The 16,840-nt window shown below is 46.8% G+C and overlaps 1 protein-coding gene across 1 annotated transcript in view; it reads left to right on the plus strand.

Moving 5' to 3' along the window:
* Positions 1-16,840, plus strand: part of ANGEL1 (angel homolog 1) — a gene marked incomplete at both ends in the record, with an annotated part of 84,476 nt that overhangs the window by 1,513 nt on the left and 66,123 nt on the right. Inside the window, 9 exons of the mRNA XM_084262849.1 lie at positions 246-845; positions 1,337-1,563; positions 2,140-2,209; positions 2,581-3,014; positions 3,679-3,809; positions 4,652-4,758; positions 5,507-5,576; positions 6,014-6,177; positions 7,006-7,170. Of these exons, the coding sequence (XP_084118975.1) occupies positions 246-845; positions 1,337-1,563; positions 2,140-2,209; positions 2,581-3,014; positions 3,679-3,809; positions 4,652-4,758; positions 5,507-5,576; positions 6,014-6,177; positions 7,006-7,170 (1,968 nt within the window). The remainder of the gene's footprint in view (positions 1-245; positions 846-1,336; positions 1,564-2,139; positions 2,210-2,580; positions 3,015-3,678; positions 3,810-4,651; positions 4,759-5,506; positions 5,577-6,013; positions 6,178-7,005; positions 7,171-16,840) is intronic.

Below are 16,840 nucleotides of genomic sequence, written 5' to 3' on the forward strand. Positions count from 1 at the left end.
ATCCTGCCTGGTTTCGGTGACTTTGACTAACGTGGCTGGAGTTGGATTGTGGTCTAGCTTCCAGAAACAGGCAGGGTGAGTTATTCAGGCTGTAACTGTTTCTCTTTGGAGAAATAATTGGTTTGGTTTGCTACACTGAATGGTGGCGTTGCACTGAGGTGTACAGTGAAAGCATGGGTAAAAGAAAAGAGTGAGAGAGGCTTTCTGTCTCTCTTATGTTGGTTTTGTTTGTGTTTAAATGGCAGATGCTTTCTTTCCCTGCCGAAAGAATGTGCTTCTGGCGAAGAGCACGTCCACCCAGATAGAAGACGTCTTTGCTGGAGCCAGAGGAAGATCGGTTCCAGAAGAGCAAGAAGCCCTTCTCCAGCAGTGGCTGGAAGAAGGAGCAGGGAATTTGGCAGCCAGTGAGAGCCCTCCAGAAGTTGGGAAAGCATCAGTTAGGCTCACTAGCGACTGGTTGGAAGGTTCAGAGTTATTGATGACTAGCCTCCGTGACCTGAATACGTCTCCAGAAGTCACCCAGTGTGCTGGTCAGCAGCTCACAGATCTACACACCTTGGCTTCTTCAGCACTGCAAGAGCGTGGAGTGACTGAACCGACTAAATCCCCAGCAGAGGAGCCAGTGGCTGTAGCAGGCAGTGCCCCTTGGGCAGCTGTGGTGCCACAGACGGATCACCAGATAGCTGGCTGTGCCACTGTCAATGCAGATGTGCAGAATGATGACCCAGCTGTGCTGGCTTGGAGTGTAGCATGTGATGCAGAGACGGTGCCAACAGATCCCCCAGCCTGGCCCCTTCAGGCTACAGTACAACTTTGTCCTCTCCCAACAGAGGTACCCTACCATGGTCAGTAGTAACAGCTCCGGATCTAATGTTTGGTTTGGGGTTTCCAGCTCTAGTGAGTGTGGTGGGGTTATTGTGTCCAGACTTGCTGTCAGTAAGACATTGACTGGTTCTGTCCATGCAGAATTGACAGGATCTGCTAGTGAAAATGATAAAGTGAGTTGTTGCTGAGGGGCAGCTGGTCATGGTCGTTTCTATGCTTTTCAGCTGTCTGGCCTGAACTTGGATATATGTTCATTTCCCAGGAACTGTTCCCAAGTGCTGGGTTTATACTATGAAAAACACCCAAAAGCTGTTCATTTGAGTGTTTCAGGATGCTGACTCTGCTCCTCTGTCAGGCCATCCCAAATGACAGCAATCCGTAGGCATCTAAAATTAGCTCTAGTGGGGGAAGGTTTGCTCAGAGGGTAGAACACCCAAGCTTGGAGCATGAGAATGGTATCAGCAGGGTACCCAGCATGGCTGTAACTTGGCTTTTTGTCTCTTGCATATAGAGATCCTGTGGAGAGACTGGGAGGATCTTTCTGCCCAGCCCTGTGTGCTAGAGCAGGTCTCAGAAAACACTCCTCTCTTTGAATTTCGTGTCATGTCATACAACATCCTTGCCCAGGACCTGGTGGAGCAGGGCCTTGAACTCTACCTACACTGTCATCCAGACATCCTGAACTGGAACTATCGCCTTCCAAACCTTCTGCAGGAGATCCAGCACTGGGATCCTGATGTGAGTATGACTGAGCCCTTCCTACATCATTCTCACCAGAATTTGAATTCCTTGTTTGATCTAATGGCATTAAAAAAAAAAAGCGTGGGGAAAGTCCTAGGAAGATGCCACTGGAACAGTGATTCCTCTGAGAGTGTTTGAGGCCACCTGTGTTTGGTTTGAGTGTCTGCCTTGCTTTGATTGTGTTACTGTAGAAACTAGTCATACTTTGATAGCAGGGCTTAAGTTCTTTAAACAGCAGAAATAGAGGAAAAAGACATAATGTGTGTTTGGGGAAGAAAGGACCAAGTTTATAAGGCAGAACAAGAGGGGAAGCCTGCATAGAAGGCTCTTTCTCTATTCCTTGAATCTTTTTTTTGTGTGATAAAGGATCTTCTGCCTCACCACTGGAAAAAAGAACAATAAGCTGAAGTGACCCAGAAAGTTATTTCTCTCTGTCTAGAATGTACAGGACAAGAGTTGCAGTGTTGACCTTTCTGTTTGTGGGGTTGGTATGTGAATGCACTTTTCTGGCTTCTTCCTTCCCCAAAACAAGGTAACGAGTAAATCCTGATGAGGTTCCTGCCTTCCTTCCAGGTTCTGTGTCTCCAGGAGGTGCAAGAGAACCACTACTGGGAGCACCTGGAACCGGCGTTCAAGGAGATGGGTATGTCATGCTTTTCTGGTTCTGTACCTCCAGCTGGTGGGACTGGCCAAGCACTGCTTCCTGTGTAAAGTCTTCAAAGCACTCAGCCTTAAGAGACCTACTCGTGTTTGCAAGTGGCTGCTGGCCCATACTACTGAAACATCTGCCTAGATCTTCACCCTTTCTTTACTAATTGGGCTCTGTCAGAGTTGACAGGTCAGAGTACCAAAACTGAGAGGGTCCTAGAAGGACAAGGAGAGAGGAAACACCCTAAATGATAAATGGCAAACTGGTTGTTGGAACAGGGTTGGGTATAATGCTGTACCCAGCTGTAGTAGGAGCCTGAGGTAGTGGCCAGAGAGACCTTTTAATGGGTGCTGGTTTCTTTCCAGGGTTTGCATGCTTCTATAAACGGAGAACTGGAGCGAAGACAGATGGCTGTGCAGTGTGCTACAAGCACTGCAGGTTCCAGCTGATCAGCTTCAGCCCCGTGGAATACTTCCGGCCTGGCCTGGATGTCCTCAATCGGGATAACGTGGGCTTGGTGCTGCTGCTACAGCCTCTGCCCCCAGAGGGCTGTGATCTGCGGGCAGTCACTCCTTTGTGTGTGGCCAACACTCATGTGTTGTTCAACCCCCGTCGGGGAGATATCAAACTGGCCCAGATGGCCTTGCTCCTAGCAGAGATTGACAAGATTGCCAGAACTTCTGAAGGCAGCTACTATCCTGTCATCTTGTGTGGAGACCTGAACTCTGTGCCTGATTCTCCACTCTACAAATTCATTCGGAATGGTGAACTTTCATACCAAGGGATGCCAGCCTGGAAGGTAGGTGCCAGCCAGAACTGGGGCTGGCAGCTCTTTTACTGCATGCTGCTGGAGAAATGCATGGCTACCTTCTATCTTTTGTGCAGAAACAGTCTGAATATTGAATTCAGCTATTCAGAAGTCTTCCCCAGTGCTTCCAGGACTGCTGGGGAATGAAGCAGACAACTGTGTGCATGTTGTTTCCACCACTGCTCTTTTGGTTTCTCTTCAGGCAGACCGGTGATAATAGACCACTTAATTTCAGGCCCTGGTTCTCCCTTGTTATGGGATTTTTGTGCCAGGGTGACTGGAACTATAGAGGACTACAACTCCCCTAAGACTTGCTGATGTTTTATGATCTGAAAGCAGTTTGAAACAGGCATCTATACTAGAGCCTCTTGTGGTTACCTGCTACCGTGTATCCACAATCAAATACATTGTTGGCTTTCAAGCTGAATCATCAGTTCAGTAATAGATGCCTACAAAATGTCTTTTCAGGTGACTTTTAGCTACTTGTATCTGTTCCCCAGAGCTGAAGGTTTCTTACATCCTCACCATATGCTGAGTAGCATGGCTGATGCCTTTCTATGAGGGTTTTGCTCTTGGCAAGTGTTTGTATGTACATTGTGCCTTGCAGAAGTTCTGCTTTGTGTTGTTGATCTTTCTGTTTCTGACCTGCTTGCAGGTGTCTGGTCAGGAAGACTTCTCCCAACAGTTTCATCAACGGAAGCTGCTGGCCCCACTGTGGCCAAGCTCGCTGGGTGTAACAGACAGCTGCCAGTATGTGGCTCTGTGCCAGCCAAAGGAATCGGGTGAGTGCCGGTGGGCACCGGGAACAGGAGCTTGCTGAGGATAAAACAGTTTCTGGGCCTTGCTGTCTCTCTGAGTAGCTTGATCTTGACTTGCATTAGGCACTCTGCAAAGATTCTCCTCTCTCTTTCCTTAATATATGAATTACATTTGTTTTTTGCTGGAGTCTATTGCTGTAGCCCTATTTCTGCCATTTTCTTTCTCTAGCCAGGAGCTGAATGTTCCCCTGCCAGTAGCCATCATGCTACATCTCTCTTTCATACTCCTGGATTTATGCTTTTGTGCCGTTGTGAGCCATGTTCAGCAGCCACAGCTTGCAGCTGCAGGTGTTTGTGGGAACAGTTTTGGGCAGTATCTGCACACCACTAATAGGAATAGGAAGTCATTCATGAGAGCCCAGTTACAAGGATGACTGCTCTCTGCTGTCCTTAGAGAAGACTTTAAAAAGGAACCAAATCTAAAGAGCTTTTGTTGGAATCTCTAATGTAGAACTTATATTCATCTCCAGAACTGGTTTTTTTTTGGCAGATGTTTCCTTGAGTTGCCCACTAACAGATTTGCTTAAAAATCCCTTGAACTTCTTGTATCTCAGAGGGGACACTTTTATTTCATCAAGGTGCTGACCCTGACTCTTGCATTAGCTGAAGGGATAGCAATAACTCTGTTCTTCTAGATCAACATATATGTTCTCCATTTAGATTATAAAGTGATTCTCATTCTCATGGCATCAGAGTGCTAGGTCACAGAAACCTCTTTCCCATTAGAGAGGTGTGAGGAGTGTGCAGGTGTCCATGTGTCCTTGTTGCAGTTACTTTCTCCTCTTGACTGGCGTTTCTCTCTGCAGGCAGACGTAAGTACAGCCGGGACTTCCTGCTCCAGTTTCGCTTTTGTGACCTTGCCTGTGAACGACCACCACAGCTGGTGCTCTTGGAAGGTGTGACAGATGCTAAACCAGGTATTCATGGGAGACTTTTCAGCTTGTGATTCACCTAGCTCAGTTTTGATGAAAATTTGAGGGAGGTGGAGGTACTGCTCGGCAAGGAAAAGGGAAGGCAGAAAGGTACCTTCTGTGGCTGTGTGGCTGCTAATGGATTCCATGAGAGCTCAGCACCTTCATACACACTGACTGTTCCTTGAGGTGTACTGAAATTCAGCCTCTTTTGGAAGCTGTTTTATAGAACATGAAAAAATAATTCTTTTTTTCCCTGCTTCATGATTTTTTTGTGGGGAACAGCTGTGAATGTAATGTCATGATGGCCACAATATAGGTATCTCTGGATGCTGGTACACAGTAGTCCTCTGGGCCTTGTGACATGGCTTGTTCTGCTCTCTCAATTTATGTTCTGCCTCTCTAGACACCCTTTGAGTAAGCTGTAGGCTGAGACAAATGAGCTTTCTTTGAGAGCAAACATTGAAGTGTCCTGAGCTTTAATAATATGAAATGTTTTAAGGACCTGTTGTTAGCAGGGCAGAACATGACTTCTCAGTTGTTTGCAGTGATCTGCTCTCAGGAAGTTCCTGATAGTCTTAGGGCTGGGGCTTCCTGTGGATGTTTTTCTTGAAGGTGCCTCTGACTGGAAGCTGTCTGCTCTTCCTGGGCAAAAAGATTCATTTGGTCTCGGTTGAAGCTTCTCAGACTTGGGATGAGCAGCATCTTGGAGGATCTGTGTAGGTCTGGCTGGAATCTCTTTGCTCCTTTGCAGACCGCCCTGCAAACTGGCCCAAGCCTGCTGCTTTGGTGAAAGACCCTGATCCTCAGCCATTTGTCCCAAGGTAATTTGGTGCACCTTCAATGGCCCCACTCCTCAAGTCTGGTCTCCTTGTCCTGCACACTGAAAATCTGGCAGTGGTAGAGATTGAAATAAATGTGAGGGTGGAAGAGAGTAAGGAGGGGGATCTGGAAAAGCCAGATCTACCCAGGGTTGTCCCAGCAGCTGGGTGCTGTTCTGTCAGCACTGGCTTGGTGGGGTTGGGAACGAAGGACATGAGCTGGACTGGGTATTGGAGGCAAGGGAAGTTCATAGTCCACTTTGCCTTTGGTTTAAGTGGAGTGAGTAATTCTGCAAGACTGTCTTCTTTGTGTTCTCAAAGTAGAAATAGTTTAGACAGTTGCATCAGCAAGGGAACGTCCAACTTCAGCTGGGACTGCAGTACTGAACACTGCATCATCCTCTTCCCTTCCTACTGGTCAACTGGCTGTTCCCGTGCAGGTCTTCAGGTGTCCTCCAGCATGGCCTCAACCTGACCTCTGCCTACAGCCACTTCCTGCCACAGAGGGGACGCCCGGAGGTCACAACGATGCCCATGGGGCTTGGAGCCACCGTTGATTATATTTTCTACTCAGCAAAGCCTGTGGAGAATGGCAGCAGGGGGGGTGAGTGTGGGGCTTCTCTCTGTGATACTGGGAGGGGGCTGTGCGGCATCCCAGCAGCCCCGTGTTGGGCAGCGCGTTTCGGTAGGGTGGGGTGGATCTGCAGGGTGGCACTTGGAAATGATGCATGAAGTGGGAGTGACACTTGCTTGGGTATCGTGACAAGACAGTTTCTCTGTGCTGTGGAAAAACTAAAGCTGCTTAGCTTAGGTTCTCATAGACTTTTGAGGAAGCTAGAACAGAATGGGTTCTGTTCTTTTGTGCCTGTACCTTACTTGTGTGCCTGATAACAGGCAGTGCTGGGTCTGTACTTGGACTATTGGTCTGACTGAGACCACACACTGGCCTTACTTAGAAGGTGGTGACTGGTCACCATACAATGGCACCACCTCTCTGCTGCCTGAAACAGGAGTTAGGTTGATGAACGGCTACACATAAATGCAGAACTGCCTCTGGGCTGGTTTGGATTGTATCAGGCTCAACTTTGGTGAGAAGTTTAGGAATGAAGAGATTAATTCTGCCTCAGGGGAGAATCTAAAGCTATTTCTAGGAGTTAGTACCATGAAAAGAACTTCTCTTGTTAGCACCTGCCTGGTGAATTCAGTATAGACTTGATTCTTTTGCCTATAAGTACATGAAGCCGTTCAACAGCAGTATGACAGAGTGCTCATTGCTTTCACATCTGGACTCAGAGGTGCACACAGTGTTTGTGCAGGCTGTCTTCATTCATTTGGGAAAGAACAGGAAAGCGTTGACAAGTGTCCCTCTGAGTGCTGAGTTAAGCTACAGCCCCAGTCTTTGGCTGATGTTTCTTTCCATTTTCTGTGTCAGGTCGGCGGCTGTACCGGGATGGAGCCTTGAAGCTGCTGGGCCGCCTTTCCCTTCTCTCTGAAGATGTCCTGTTGATGGCAAATGGCTTACCAAACGCCTTCTGTTCCTCTGATCATCTCTGCCTGCTGGCTAGCTTTGGCTTGGAGATCTCTGGTCTCAGAGAGGGTTAGTGTCAGTTCCCTTTCCCTAAAGGAAAGCTGTTCTGAAGACAGCAGTTGAGGCTTTGGATTGCACACCCTGCTTGCAAGAAAACTCCTTTCCTTGTCATGCTCTAAAAGTCCCTTTCCCCCACTCACACCCTTACAGAAGCAGGGATGGGAGAGTTGCAGTGCTTTACGTGTTGGCGTTTTGTAGGTCTCTGCCAAACCTGAGCTGTGTTCCCAGAGGGCTTCCAGTTGTATTCAGCCGTTACCATCTCTTATAGGGATCCTTGTTCCCCTGCTTTGCTCAGCAGATACTTTCTATGCTGCAGGAACATGTTTGTCGCTGTGCAAGAGCCTCAAATTGCTGGGGAAGAGAGAGGCAACACTGCCTCCTTCTGGTTACTGAGTTGCTGCCAAGCAGCAGGGGATGGATGCACCGCTGTGCTTTCACACCAAAACAATAGTTCTTTGAATTTCTCAGTGATAGGCTCTGAAGTATGGTCCTTCCAGGAGTAGTTGTCCTGTTGCCTTTGAGAATGGTGACAACTGCTTGGAAATGGCTTTTACTTAACACCGTGAGAGGGCTGCCTTGCTGGCAGAGGGGTTTGAGTCTTTGCACAGCTTCTAAAAGAAGGTGCTTGCTGTGACTAATGGACCAGGGAATGGGATTGCCAGGGGTTCTGCAGAGCCAGCTGCAGGAGCTCTAGACCTGCAGCAAAAGTCTAGAGGCCTTGGGAGCCTTCCCTCTTCTTTCTGGCAGCTTCAGAATGGTACCTAGCTTGGCAATTGTAGGAAAAATATTTACAATTTTCTCAGTAAATGTCAGGTGGAAAAAATCATCTTGAAAGGCATGACAGCTCCAGGAGTCTGTAGCTCTGTGAGGTCCCAAAAGAGAGGGGAAACTGGAAGGCATGTGAGAGGCAGCAGAGCCATCAGATGGAAGAGCTGATACTTGTCACTCCATTCAGGCTGCTAGGGGCCAGGTGGCCAACCTGTAGCATCTTCCTACACCTGACAGAAGCTCATGCTACTGCCTTCTTCTGGAGCCAGCCACTTTTCAGTAGGTAGGACTTGTAGGGCTGACCCCTGTCTCTTGACAGGAGTTGGGAGGGAAGGGAAGGGTGTGTGTAGCTTGCAGCCAGGTTGGCAGTCGCTCGGATCCCAGCTTAGCCTTGGTATCCTCTCAGTGTGCTTTTGTCAGCAGTGGCTTGGCTGGTACAAACCCAATAGAACTGTACCTGTTCCTGGGTACATTTCCCCAGTTTAGCCAGGCATTTAGTGGGTTTTCTCTTTTTCTCTCCTGTGCTGAGATGCAGGATGCATCTCAGAGATGAGAGCAGTTTGGGCAGAAACATTCTCAGTCTTCCACTCGCAAGCGAGGCAGGGAAATCTGGTCTCATCTCAGGCTTTTGTGTGAAGGTACAAGGCAATTTGAAATGTTGTTCTCTCTTCCTGGGTTATTTTGGGGGGCTTTAATGTTTTAAATGTTATTTTATTTAAAAATAATAAAAAAATTCTAGTCTAAGAAAACACAAAGTAACTGTAGTACCTTGTACGCCTGGCAGCTGAACCCTCTGAGGACTTGCTCTGGCTGGAATATGAAAGAGGAGAGGAAGAATTAGCTACACAAGGTAGTAGTAATGGGGGCTGAAGAGAGGCAAGTGGGCCTAGTGTTGCCTGCCAGCAAATCCCCAGGTTCCAGAGGTGGTTTGTTTGGCTTTGGGCTTGTCTTGCAAAATGGTTTGCATTCAGGAACCCTTCCCCTCCTCCCAAAGAAAGCAAGTACTGCTGATCTTTTACAGCTCCCTTCTGTACACTGTACAGAAACAAGGAGGCTGTGTGGGGATTGTGTTCTGTGCCCATATGATTGTGTAAGGACTGCATATTCCCTTCCTCCTGGCAGATGGTGTGGCATTTGCCTAGTGATATGGGGATGGCTTTTGCTACCCCAGCTGGGGTAACATGTAGGAGTCTGTGTAAGCAAACAGCCATCTGGGGTTGAAGAGGTTTGCAGCTTTGCCCTTGCTTCCCCAGGTAATGGTTCTGGTGTTTATACATGGGGAGGGATGCAGAGCTGTGTGTGTCTGTGGCTCTGTGTGCCTGGCAGTGGCACTGATTTCTGTGAGGACTCTTCCTCTGGGTTTGCAGTTGGTTGGATTTGTAAAGGGCAGGAAGGAAAGGGAAATCAGCCAACCAAGAGCTTTATTTTCTCTGGGGCTTGAAGAGGTTGCCAGACAGCAGCCTGGTTGCAGATAACTCCCACCAGCTGGTAACACTGTAATAGGAAACTTGGAAGACACTGAAGGTTTAAAAACAACCAACCAAAAGCAAAGCAAAAAACCATTGTGACTCAGTGTTGGCACTTAAAACTGTGGCTGTCTGCTTCAGTTGTAATTGCTGGCTGGGTCTGGTGGTCAGTTGATGTGTGGTTGTGTGAAAGCAGCCCTCCTGCCCCACCTGCTGGGACCTGCAAGGTGTGCTCAGTACACCCTCAGGTGAACTGGTTGCCCTTGCACTGGCTGAAGCATCTGGGTTTTTTAAACCAAAGACTTGACTTTTCTTTGGGGTAACTTGCAGGAAGGCACCTCTGAGGGAGGTTTTAAGGTTCCAGCTATATATATACTTTTAAAAGCTTCTGTTCCAATTAGTGAAACTGATGCTTTGAAATAGTATGGTATGAACTTGGTTAAGCTGTTGAAAACAGGATATGGAATCATGTGCTGAGAAACCCCAGGACAGTGCCTGCAGATCCTCTGCTGCTTCTTTCTGAAGGTTAGAAAACTCCCAGAGGGACCAATGGCTCCTGGAGCTCTGGGCAACACAAGCTTCTTTGGGAATTCATGGGTGATACTGTTGCAGAAAGGCAGGGCCACTGCTGGTGACTGCATACAGGCACACAGAGGTGAGGCAGAAGAGCTGATGGCTCTGGTTGTTCTGACCACTGTCCCTGAAGCTCTGGTACAGACCCCTACAGAGCTGACCTGTTTCAGGATAGAAAGGAACCTGTGTTCTAAAGCAATTCAAAGTTAACTTCAGATGGAGCTGGAGACCTGTGAATGCCCCCAGCTTTGGGGGACTGTAGGACAAGTTTGGATATGGGCTTGAAAGAGTCCCCACTGCTGAAATAACAACTAATACATAGTTGTAGGGAGAAAAGAATGTGTTCTGTGATGCTTTAACAGTAGCTGTGGTAATTAACAACTTGTGGTGGGAAGCAGAACCAAGATTCCAGATGTAGCTCTGAACACTGTTTCCCCACCTAAATGTGTGATTAGTTGTAATTAGCAGAGCTGTCTGATAAATACAGAGGGGCCTGTAACTGGTTATTAAATGGAACAGCAGGAATATCAGCTGTACTCAGAAAGGGAAAGTATAGTAGAGACAGGATCATCCACACCATTTTAGTAGGGGTGTAGAGCTCAGAGACTGGTACTTAAGGGAGGGGGTGACAGAGACCACTGGCAGTGTGCATATGTACCCTGCTCCCAGTCTCCAAAGCTGCAGGAACATGCAGTTGTGGAGACAAATGCATTTGACAAGTGTCTTTGGTAGACAACAGCTCAGATTGCACCCCAGCTGCTGAGCTGTGTTTAGTTATGCTGTTTAGATACAAGTTGGACTTCCTTCACTTTCTCAGAGTTGGAAGTTCATCACTTCAGGAGGATGCCCTTTTATAATCAGTTTTCCCCATTACATGGGATAGGAGGAGTGGTAAACAAATATAATTGCTCCAGTTTCTTTCCCTTTCTCAATAAATGAACTTGGCTGCTGCTTGAGGTCTTCTTTCTCCATGCTTTTTGCTGCTGAGGCATCCCTCCAGCAGCTGTTTTCCCACGACTGCCTGCTCCAGTTATCTTTGTGAGTTACTGGTGTTTGGTTTTTTTCTGCAGCTATATTTCTTCATTTAAAGCTATGGGTGGAACTCCTTAGGGCTAAGTCTCATTATAAACTCAGCATTTAAATAGTGTCAAGCCATAAGATAGTGGGCTCCCTCACCCCTGCAGGGTTAAGTGGGAGGGATGGGAGCTCTGAATCCAACAATTAGATGGGAACAACTCTTGTTATATAAAACAGGGGGAAACAAGCACTTAAGAGTTAACACCCTGTATGCCACAGGCTTTGTGAAGCAAGGCAGAACTCTGAAATAGACTTTACCTTAGTTCCTCTTCTTTGAGGAGTCCATTAGAGGCTCTAAGCCCCGTTCAGCATGGTATGTGCCCTGCTCCTAATGATACTGGAGAGTGGTGAGGGCAGCCTGCAAGGCAGGGTGTTGCTGCAGGGCAGCATCTCCTTCCATTGCCACCACCTCACTAATAAACATGTATTGGATGTGTTGATAGGAGTCTGCGGGCATGTCCAAGGTCCATCTAAGTGCTCATCTGAAGGAGTTGGACACAGGCCTTAGTGGGATACCATCTCCTTGCAGTTGTGCAAGTTACGGGCTGGCTGTGACCTGCTGCTCACCAGGCTGTAGCTGCCCAGCCTGTGGTGCTTCCCATAGCAGCCTCCCACTGAAATGCACAAGCTGCAACGTGTTCCAAGCTGTGCTACTGAGTTTCTGCAGAGAACTCACTGCTACAATGATAACCAAGATGACTGTTGGGACAGCTGGCAGCCTCCAGCTCCTTCCTTTTGTTAGCTGGGTTAGTTTGGCATCACCTGTCAAGTTACCCTCCAGCTGCCACTGAGAATGTCATTCTGGTCTTGAAGCTCCTTTTCCTTTAATTTGTTTTAAAATTTATTTATTCTGTTTCCATTCTAGAGCATTATTGTGCTCTAAGGGACTAGGAATGCTGAATAGTAGGGCTGGAAAATTTTTCCTCATTTTGGTTAGACAAACACAGGAGCTTTAAAGGTGCTGAGGTGGCAAATGGGAGGACTGGACTAGATGCTGGCATGTGCTACAACAAAAGATGCATTTGTTCCATCCAGTCTTTCCTTTTATACATAAAAAACACTTGACTTCAAGCCTGAGCAATGTTTCTTGGGGTTTTGGTCCTTTCTTTCTGGCTGGAAAGCCTTCTACAGGAGTCTTAAGTTTATTTGGTTACCAGCCACTTACAGGAGCTGCTCCTGAACTGGGACTAGATGAAGGCAGTAGTTATTCTAAAGCTACTCCTTTCCTCCTTTCCTCACAGAGTGAGGTTGGAGATAGGATGGGAGGCATTCTGTGCCAAAATGCAAATAGAAACCAGGAAAGCCAACTCAGCTGAGTTAACTGACGTCTGGAATGGCCTGCTGTCCACAGTGTGCCATATGCCTTTGTGTTTGGTAACCCTGCAGTGAATCCAGCATGAATGGTGCTGTTAAGGCTCAGTCTCACTCTCTCATGAATAGATATAGAAATCTATGTGTTTTTAGGCATGCAAGAGACTTCATTTTTGCAGTCTCAGCATAGTAGGTGACTGGGTTTCTTTTTCTTATTTTTTACTCTAATTACTGCTTTGCTGAGTTGTGTATCCTTTCCAAGACACAGGTTTTTCATTAAGGTCCAAGTAGCATAATGTCTAACTGACTTAAAACCCTAGAACTATCAGCAGCAGGGAGCTGCTGATCTAAGAGGGAGCAGAATGTCATACTCAATCTCAGCTATGGCCAAGTCATTGTTTTGCCTTTCTTGCTCCACTGTCTAACTATCACCCAACCCCCACCCCCATCTCAAGGGCTTTAGTTACCTGATTTTAGCAAATTCTGTTAAGACATGGTGCAGGGACTATTTTCAATGAAGCATCCAAAGCAGAGATTTGTAGGTGTCACAGCATTTTAATAGTTTTTTAACTAATATTTTAATCTTCAAGCATTTAATAGGGGAACAAGCAGCCTTCATCTGCTGCTGAAGTCTTCTGTCAGCTCCTGGGCTTGAGCACAGGCCGTGCAGGCTTATGAAGTGGCTACTTTCTTTGTGTCTTGACACCATCTGCTATAGGTGCTGTGCAATTACTTCTCCTCAGGTCAGAAGTTGTTGACACAATTAATGCAGCTAGGAGGGAGTATGGCATGTGCCATTCTCTGTGGAGTAACAGGTTAGGGGATGTTTATTCCTTTCCTCTACATGCTGTAGGCTTGGCTGTGTCCTGGCCCTGGTCCCAGCTATTACTCATTTCCCTAGGGAGAAGGGATGTGTTATGCCTGAAAGATGATCCCATGAATAAAGCTGGATCCCCCTTGCTGGGGAGACGCACTGAATCTTGCAGCTGGCTGTCCTTTATTAACCCAGCATTCGTCTTGAGAAGTCCCAGTGAGGTCATTAGTCTGGAAGGCCACTGAGCTGCAGGCCTGAAGCAGAAGTGCAGTCAAACAGAGGCTTGTCTTAACCCTTTCAGCTTTGTGTCCAGACTGCAGTTTCTGTTGCTGTATCCACTGGCTTCTTTTGTCTGTCCAGCATGACTGATGGCACTTCAAGAGGAAAGGATGAGTTTTAACCCCACATACATACTTCTTACTCCCTGGCAGCTACCTCTGTGTGTACAGACATACTCCCTGGTTCCAGTTGAAGGAGAAAGAGGGCTCTTCCATCACCATAGTGCTGCAAATACAGGGCATCTATTCAGAGTCTGTCTGGTGCCACCGCTCCAGGCTGTGCCTTTGACTTCTCGGTTGACTGGCAGTGGGAAAGTTTAAATTGGCAAGAAAGAGACAGTACAGACATCTTGTTTTCTCTGCACAAGCTGAGAGCAGTACAGAGGGAATTTTATTGTCTAAGTGTCAAAGGAAGCAGGAAGAAGTATCACCATGAGGGCTATGGGAAGTGCAGTAAGAACTAAATCTAAATACAAGTTCTGTGTTGGCTACATAAGAACACAGAACCACACTGATTAATTACAAAAAGACACGCATGATACTGTTCTTAAAGAAAGAAACCTTCCATTTCTTAGCTCTGAGCTGGACCAGTGATAATATGTAAATGGTTTTGGAGCACCCTATCAGTGCTAGAGTAGAATACTGATGTGCATGGAAGGGGGACCACTCCGGTCCCACTAGCACCATCTCAGCCCTGACCTGGAGGGAAACTGCTCTGCAGAGATTATGGGGGATTCAGTAGCCTTTGAGGCCTAAGTTCAGTAGCTTTTGAGCAGACAGGGCCAGGGCACCACTGAAGGAGAGTGGTTGTGATACAAGTAAACACCTGCTCAGAAAACAGACAAAAATATTAAATTCCCTAAGGAGTTCAGCTTGGCTGTAGAGGGACCTACATCTCCACCTTGCTCTGGCAGAGCAACCACCAAGCCAGAATAGCACTTGCTTTATAAGGTTGAGTTACAACTCCATAATGTGAGTCTGAATGGTGACAGGACAACGGCACAAGACCACTGGAATGTGGGGTGTTGTTTGTACCAGACTTGCACACACAGGCTGTGTGGGACACAGGGCACGTCCTGCTTGGGACCTCTGGAAACGCCACTTCACTTAGAAGGGGCATGTGGCTAAAGCAACCACCTGAAGTGATTAGCCAGAGCCACTGCAGCAAGGCCAAGCTCATCCCATCCAGACTCTTACCCTTTGGCAACAGGAGCATTCTTCTGGGTTTTATGCTTTCTGAACCTCACAATTTTAAGGACTATCTTATATTTCAGTCTAAACAACACCACATGTGAGCCCACCCTAAGGGGCAAGGTGCCTGATTAAGGCTTTCACCTGAAACACTGTAGCTCTGGTAAGAGCAATAGGGCTACTGCAGGAACAGAAACTATGTTTCAACCACAGTTCTGGAGTCATTTATTCTGGCAGATCCAAGCATGCTGTGTTTCTGACCCACACAATGCAATGGCACACAGGTAAAAGAATTGCTTGCTAACATACCATAAGTTCCTAAAGACTCACTTAGCTTATTTTATCAGAGTTAAAAAAGGCTAGCATGTCATGAAGTTTATATCAGAGCAGAAGGATTTGCTCACTAATCCATTCATCCAGTAAAAAAAATACAATTGGCCAGGTATCAAGGGACTTGTCTACATAAAAGTATAAAGAACTCCTCTTATTTCAAGGTTTGCATTACATTTAAAATAGTTTTGCTAGCTGTAGGTCAGCTAGCAGGTCTTTCAAAGCTTGTCTAGACCTTACTACAACACAGGCAGTATCTATCTACCCCTAGTATATAGACACAGTTCCCTTCTAAGAGCTCAGAAGGATTTGTACTGCAGAACAGACATCAGGTGAGACCTACCAAACAGTGACATTTACACCCCAGAGCTACACAAGTGATCATATTAATATTTAACATTAAATAATTAATAAGACTACTCAAGATCCCTTTCTGTTCTCCAGGCACTAATGAATATGAGTTGCAGTCTAGTTCCTTATTTTCGTTCCTTCTCTGCAGTTCTAAGGACTGCAGAAGTGAAAACCACTCCTCACCAGCCTTTGATTCCCCCCTTATGGTTAAAGGCAGACAGACCAGAAGCCAGAGCAGGTGGAAGAGGGAGGAAGGAAGTGGAAGTGCAAAAGTTTGTCTTTCATTGTACCCTCAGCTTTCTAATGACCTAAAACTGAATCGCTCCAATCCTCTCTGTCACAGGGGGGATGTTGTCTTGTTTGCTAGCAAGGAAGCAAAGCTTTGTATTGCCATGATTCATCTTGTTACAAGGATGGGGGAACAAGAACAAGAAGGGGAAGAACTGCTCCATCACTTTCCAGTTTCTTGCCCCACCTGCTAAACTGGAGATAGAGGAACAGTATGGGGCAGGAATTCTACCACACAGGCTTGCAGTAGTGACCCTAGTGGAGGGCTCATGTCTGCTGACACATCATCACCATTAGGTACATAAGAACTAAATGCCTCCCAAAGAACATAACTGTGCAACTAAACCTTGAAGCAAGCTATTCTTATCTGGCTACAGCTGAGGATTAGAAGACCTTGAACTCTACCTGTCATTCATTCCTTAAACATCCACTTCCTTTGGTTTTCTAAGCTATTGGCCTCAGTTACATCCTGCAGGAAAGCACTTAATTAGCAGGTCAAACAAAGCATTTTGTTTTAAGCCATTCTGCCCTGGTTACCTAACCCTGCTGAGCATCCCTTTTGCCCTGCTCTCAGGAAAGCATCATTAGCTTGTGGCTGACCCCTCACTTGCCCCACCTGTTTTAAAGTCTTCCTCCCCTCAACACAATTCCCCTCCTTTCCACCTAAAAACACTCAAGGCTGTGCAGCTATTGAGTGTACTCTGCATGGATCTACTAGTTACTCTCCAGAGCTTTCCAGTTCCTCTGAATTAGCTAACCAGCCAACCCAAGCCATGGTGAGGATGCACCCAAGTTTTATCTAAGTGACTTTTATGAATTTTTTTTCTGGGTTTCATCCACTTTAATAAAACCTGACATTCAGTCTCCCTTGCTGACTGCTGCTTGTGTTTATCACATGATTCACAGTGGCACCTGAACTCTCAGTCCGTTGCATAGCAAACATGCAAAGGCAGTTTGTGGCTCCCAAGTGACCCGTGTTATTTACAGGTAACTGTGGTACCTTTACAGCTGCCATCCCTGTGAGCATCTAGACACTAAATATGTTCATTTGCAGCCACACAAAACTGAACAGAGGACACATTCAAATGGGTGCTTGATGTGCTACTGCTAATTTCCAATTGATGCATGTAGCTGGAGTGCAAGGGAGGGAGCAGGTACTGCACTGCACTGCGGAAACTGGAAGCCTCTTCTGGATTAGCCTTATTTTGGATAAACTAAGCAGCAAGTTCTGC

The sequence above is a fragment of the Gallinula chloropus genome, assembly GCF_964237585.1.
Source record: "Gallinula chloropus genome assembly, chromosome: 4".
NCBI lineage: Eukaryota > Metazoa > Chordata > Aves > Gruiformes > Rallidae > Gallinula > Gallinula chloropus.